At 51.0% G+C, this 5,942-nt stretch overlaps 1 protein-coding gene across 2 annotated transcripts; it reads right to left on the reverse strand.

Moving 5' to 3' along the window:
* Positions 1-698: 698 nt before the first annotated feature.
* LOC125916969 (GTPase Era, mitochondrial) lies at positions 699-5,130 on the reverse strand. 2 transcript variants are annotated; one of them, XM_049623223.1, is made up of 10 exons: positions 4,823-5,130; positions 3,392-3,519; positions 3,209-3,286; positions 2,766-2,812; positions 2,551-2,612; positions 2,269-2,381; positions 1,929-2,177; positions 1,636-1,785; positions 1,435-1,515; positions 699-1,317 (listed from the first exon to the last, which is right to left on the reverse strand). In XM_049623223.1, the coding sequence occupies exons 1-10, from the start codon at positions 5,103-5,105 to the stop codon at positions 1,198-1,200; spliced, it is 1,311 nt and encodes a 436-aa protein (XP_049479180.1). In that variant the 5' UTR covers positions 5,106-5,130; the 3' UTR covers positions 699-1,197. The 2 variants fall into 2 exon arrangements, with proteins under 2 accessions (XP_049479180.1, XP_049479179.1); XM_049623222.1 differs by having other exon boundaries at positions 699-1,320.
* Positions 5,131-5,942: the final 812 nt, after the last annotated feature.

Consider the following 5,942-nt stretch of genomic DNA (forward strand, 5'->3'; position numbering starts at 1 on the left):
GCCCTCTCCTGGGCCTGTCTGCTTGTTGGTGTGACCACAGGGAAGCTTCTGCCTCATTACATCATCTCTGGTTTATTTAATTCTGGTGCTGGGTCCCCGAGGAGATCTCAACAGACCTGAGCTTTACAGGGTTCTCCAGGCCAGTCCCCTTGCCTATGCAACTTGGGCCGCCCTTGACCACAGTATCAAGGGGTTGCTGGCTCAGGAGCTATGGACCAGGGAGGGGGGAGATCTGGGTGTCTAGCACTGGCCTATCCTGCTCTGCCCTCGGCCCCTGGCTCTCCCTGCCACAGTCCCCTGTGCCTGCTGCAGGATCCTGGCTGGGATATCATCATATACTGTAAGTTTGCGATGAGATACTACAGTATAGATGATGTACTAGTCCGGGTACCCCCAGCTCTGGAGCCAGACGAGGAGGGCAGGGGATGCTGCAAACCCACGGGGCTCGCCGCTCAGCCTATCACAGCCTGCTGACCGCCAAGACACTTGGGAATGGCGAGGAAACCGTTACCATTACTGAGTTTAGTAATGGTAACGGTTCTCTTGCTGCACCCAGAAAACGTGCCAAGAAGAGAGCTCAGGACCCCGGAGTGGAACACTGGAAGGGAGGGAGACTCCAGCTCAGACAACGGGGTGGGGGTGAAGGAACGGGTTAAGTTTTCTCTTTCTTATTCTAAAGAAATAAAGATGAGAACCAGTATGCTTGTCTTTCAACTTTATTGGAATTCGAGACTAGGGGGAGGGATGGGGCGAGAGGCACTATCTCACTTAAGACCCATAAGTCCTTACACATGGTTTCAAGGTAGAGGAACTGAGGGGATAAGGAAAAAAAAAAAACAAAAAACAAAAACAAAACAAAACAAAAAACCCTCTCTGCTAACAAATGGCACCTGAGAGAGAAACTCTGGGTTCATTGCCAGCTGGAAGCAGTGTGGTATTGTTCCCACCAAGGAACCAACTTCTAGACCTAAGCAGCGGAGGCCCGAGGCAGAGGAACTACCTGAGAAATGAGCTAAGGTCGGTTCCTTCCTTCAATGGGAAAAATGGCCAGGCAGGGGCTGTGCAGACTCAAGCAAGGTCAAGTTAGTCAGGAAGTGTCCGTGCCCCTTACCAGTCCCTGCAGGGTCTGAGCAGGAACCATTCTGATCAGTGGCTCTTGCCAGCAGCTTTGATGCCTTGGGAGAGGGAGCAGAGTGGTCACTTGAGAAGCTTCACGGAGAGGCGGAGCCGAACATCGCAGAGGAAGATGTCCATGAGGTCGCGGCCCACCTCCTGTGCAATCTGGGAGATCAAGTGCCCCTTTGGACCAATGAGGATCTTCTGAGGGAGGAGCAAAAGAGAGGGCCATGAGGCTGCTCTCGGGGCTCTAAGTGCTAGAGGAGAACCCCTGCTTAATAGACCCCTAGTCCCTTCTCCAAGCTTAATCCAGCTTACCACATGAGATTCTTTGGGCACCAGAAGCTTCTGTTCGATCACCAGCTCCCCGCTTGGCCCTTCCTCCCACACCACTGTCCTCTGCACAGGGAGATACCATGATTAGTCAGACAGGCCTATACCCCTATCTCTCTGGGCCCCAGATAGCCTATTCTGGGTATGTGGCTGAAGAGCCCCTAGACCCCTTCATTGTGCCTGCACCTGCTGCACATTGTAGGGTATCTCCTGGGGCAGGTGCTCTAGTAGCTTCTCTCGGATGGTGTTGGCACAGATCTCCTCAGGTGTCTGGCTGGTGAGGACTCCGCTGTGGAACTCCCAGGGTCCTGGCCGGGCCTGTGCCAGGAGGTACTGCTGTGGGTACAGAGAGGGTACGTGGGGCAGCTCAGTCCCAACCAAGACTTTCCTACCTACTCACTCTTACTTCCGGGAGGAACTGTGAGGCTTGTCTTCATATGTGGAAATCAAAGGACAGGCTATGGCCAAGGCCAACTGACCTTTAGTATTTTCACATCTTCCTGGCTTAGGGCAGACAACATGAAGATCTCCTGGAAGTGGGGCCAGCCAATCTTCTGAGGGCCTCCCACAGACTGTGTGTTTGGGCCCTTAGCTGCGGGGCCCGGGCGATGAGTGCCGGCCCGTGAGCGAACAGCCTCCCTCATCTTGAGCTTCTTGCCATTGACCACACCTTCAGTGAGGGCTGCTGTGAGCTCCAGGAGAATGGACTTCTGCTTCAGGCAATCTACCTGGGCATGGGGGATGGGCAGAGGGTGGGGAGGTAGTGAGATGGGCACCTGGGAGGAAAGTAGACCCCTCCTTCAGGTAGGTGGCGCTCACCTTGTTCATGACAAGGATGCTAGGGACTTGGGAGAACTGGGTCAGGCACTGGAGTACTTGGGGGCTGAGCTGGTTCCGAGTCCACTTGTCTGAGACGTCCACAAGAACCACAACTGGAAGTTGGCAGGTGGGGAGGAGGACAAAGATATGACCACTCTTTCTTCACCCCCCCAAAAAGATCCATGATATGGGCTCTGGCCAACCCCCATCCCCCAAACTACCAGGAATGAGAGAGGCCATGACCATGTAAATTGGGCTTCAGATTCCCATCATGAGTCTAACCCATATCAGCAGATTCCATGCTCTTCCACGGATCTTCCAACAAAGAAAGCTCCAGATGGTGCCTGAGGGACAAACATAGGTCAGGAAGGGTTTTATGACTGATGTACTCCTGAGGAGGAAGAGGGTATAAGGGGGTTTTCCAGTCCCTATGACAGAATCTCCCCACCCTCTCCTCAACACCTTTCCCTCTACATACCCATTTCCACAGCTATTACCTTTTCTGTTTAACAGGGCTGATGAGACCTGGTGTGTCAAGTAGAATCTAAAATCAGGAAAGAGAGATGCCCAGCCCCCCAGATGGAACACTTATGACTGGTGAGCGAGAGAAAGGCCATCCTTGATGTCAGGAGCCTGCCCCCATTCTTGGCCAAGCTGACTTTAGATTTTCACCCTCCAGGTTTGTTGTGGTTCTAGATGGGATCCAAGAGAAAGATGATGACTGTGAATATGTAGAAGATTAGAAAGGAGTGAAGAGGGAATGAGATCTTTCTGACTAGATGCCAGAGATGGAAGGTAGAGAGAGAACTGCATGAGGCCTAATGGCCCTTCCCTCAGAGAAATGAACCTAAACATCATTTTCTTCATGTCTAACTGTAAGGGGGACCCTCTTAGGTTCACCCTCTGTCCTATTTGCTGGACTCCCTTTGCAGGTACCCACCACCTGAGCTTCCTTCTCTGTGATGATCCCCAGAGCTTGGCAACGAGTGGTGTGCACCTTCTTGGAGACAGGGAACACCTGCCAGAAACAAAGAAGTCCCAAGTGAAATCCCAGATTCCTCTAGAACAATCCATAAACAGAAAAGAAGTGAGAGATGAAAAGGGGGTTAAAGATTGAGCATACTTTTCGGCCCAGCAGCTGGTTGGAGAGTGTTGACTTCCCTGCATTCGGAGCACCAAGGAGGACCACTCGTAGGACCCTGGGGTTCTCGGGCATATCAGGACGATGGACCAAGAGGAGATCCTGTTCATCTGTGTGTGTGGGGGTGGGTAGGAGGGGAGTGAGAGGTAATGCAATATGGATCCTGTCAGGTACTCAGTCCTACCCACCCACAGAGGAAGTAAGGAATATAAGATTAGTGTACCATGTTGAAGCTGAGACCTGGCTTTGAGATTTAGTTTGCCCGTTAATTTGTTTATGTAATTTTATTAAGTTCTCTAACTTCTCTAAGCCCCTTAGTTTTCTCACATGTAAAATGGAGATAATATTAAACAACACCTACTTTTATAACCTTCTTTTCATGGGGCACCCGGGTGGTTCAGTCAGTTAAGCGCCCGACTCTTGGTTTCAGCTCATGATCTCACGGTTCGTGAGTTCAAGCCCTGTCAGGCTCTACAGTGACAGTGCAAAGCCTGCTTGGGATTCTTTCTCTCTCCTTTCTCTGTCCCTCCCCTGCTTGCTCTCTCTCTCAAAATAAATAAACATTAGGAAAAAAAAAACACCAACTTTGGGGCACCTGGGTGGCTGTCAGTTAAGCATTTGACTCTTGATTTTGGTTCAGGACATGATCTCACCGTTTGTGAGTTCAAGTCCAGCATCGGGCTCTGCACGGACGGCATGGAGCCTGCTTAGGTTTCTGTCTCCCTCTTTCTCAAAATAAATAGATAAACTTAAAAAAAAAATCACCTTCTTTTGGCAATTGTGTAAAAACAATCAGCACGATGCCTGGCACTTAATATTCAACTACTGTGTGGAACTGTACTGTAGTTGTGCCTGGTAAATCTATGTACATGTATGAAAGTACATCTAGATCAGATAAAGCGAGAAATCCCTCCAGCTCTGACAGTCTCACCTTATTAAGGGTGTTATGAAGGCTCTGCAAGCTTTCTCAGTATTTCTAAGTAGGAGTCCCTTATGCATTACAATTACCAGTTTTTGTATCCAGACTCCCCACCAGACTGTAGTCTATGCTACTTGAAGATCAGAGAGTGCTGTTTCCTGGGTATAACTCAGTCTCTTGACAAGTAGATGGGCACTAATCGGATCGAGTTTGCTTCCCAAATCCGGGCAGAGAGCCACAACTGTGCTTTGCCCATGGCCCTGCAATCTCCTGCTTTTTGTAAGCGTCTCTGATTGTGATCCTCTGGCTCCAAAAATTTTAGAACCTGGTATTTCTCTCCTGTGAGATTCTTCACGGCTCGCCTCTCTTTGGGGACCTCGAGATCGTTTTCCATAATATAAGACCAAAGATGATATCCCCAGAGAGTTTCCCTGACCCGGAACTTTAAATGCTAAAACTGTGACAGTCCGGGACAAGCTATCTGGGCCCTTTACCTCTGTGTATGGACACGGCGGGAGGATGAGAAGTCAACGAACTGTCTGGCTGAGAGAGTCCGAGGAAGCGGTCCAAGGCTGAGCTCTGGCCATAACGGCGAGAGGCGGAGGCCAGACGGGGACCAGAGAAGGCGGCGCCCGCGAAACAAGACACGCACCTCCGCTGACAGTCCAAGAGCGAGGAGAGGCCGGTCACCCACCCCCTCGCCGCGTCTGGGCCCAACTGCCGGACCCCTAACACCGCCCGAAAGAACATAGCAGCGCGCCGCCCAGGAGCAACCATTACAGCCGCAAGGCACTCCGGGAACTGGCCAGAAACGCACCTAAGATTGAATAGAGCAGTGGAAAAGCGAGCACGAGAGAGCTAGATGGGCCCAGAGAGCGGAGACGCACGGGATGCTGGAGGTGGGATGAAGGAGAAACTGCTTTGGAGACTGACCGAGGCTAAGGAAAATCTGTATTTAGAATTTGTGTAAACATGATGATTGTTTTGGACTCCTATACACAGCCTGCTTTCTTCTTCTCCTATCAAAGTTTTGTAAAAGGTTCTTCTAGCCCTGCCTCCTGGGCGACTACATCTCCCATGAGGCCTAGAGGCAGAAATCGTTCTCTTAGCGCAAAACTTATCGCGGCTGGAGAAACTGACGCATCTAAGGAGGAAAGGTCGTGGAAGCCGGAGCGGGTGCTGTTCCGCTGTCCCCCTAAGGGCCTTTTTAGTTTTCTCTAGCCTCAGGCTTGCAGGATCCTCTCCCAGTGCCACCCCTGGCTTGGTCTAGCGGTCGGCAGCGGCCTCCATTGCCACCCAAGGAGTAGTCAGTCCGTAGGTCTGTGTTTCCGAGGAGCAGCAGACGCGATTTCCCTTCTGTAAACCTCCATAACTATCTCATCTCAGAGACCATTCCTTTCTGGAGAAAAAACAGAGGGTCTGTAAAGGGAGAAGCTGCTCAGACACGTACAATTCCCCAGACTGACTCAGCGGCCTGCAAAACTTGGTATATCTTAGCTGTTTGTGGCCTTAAGCCTTATTCATCCTTTGAAGCCTCTGGATTAAACTCTTGAAATTGAAGAGAGAGAGAGAGAGAGAGAGAGAGAGAGAGAGAGAGAGATGTTGGCGGGGATT

Source organism: Panthera uncia, unplaced genomic scaffold (genome assembly GCF_023721935.1).
Source record: "Panthera uncia isolate 11264 unplaced genomic scaffold, Puncia_PCG_1.0 HiC_scaffold_1369, whole genome shotgun sequence".
In the NCBI taxonomy this organism is placed as follows: domain Eukaryota; kingdom Metazoa; phylum Chordata; class Mammalia; order Carnivora; family Felidae; genus Panthera; species Panthera uncia.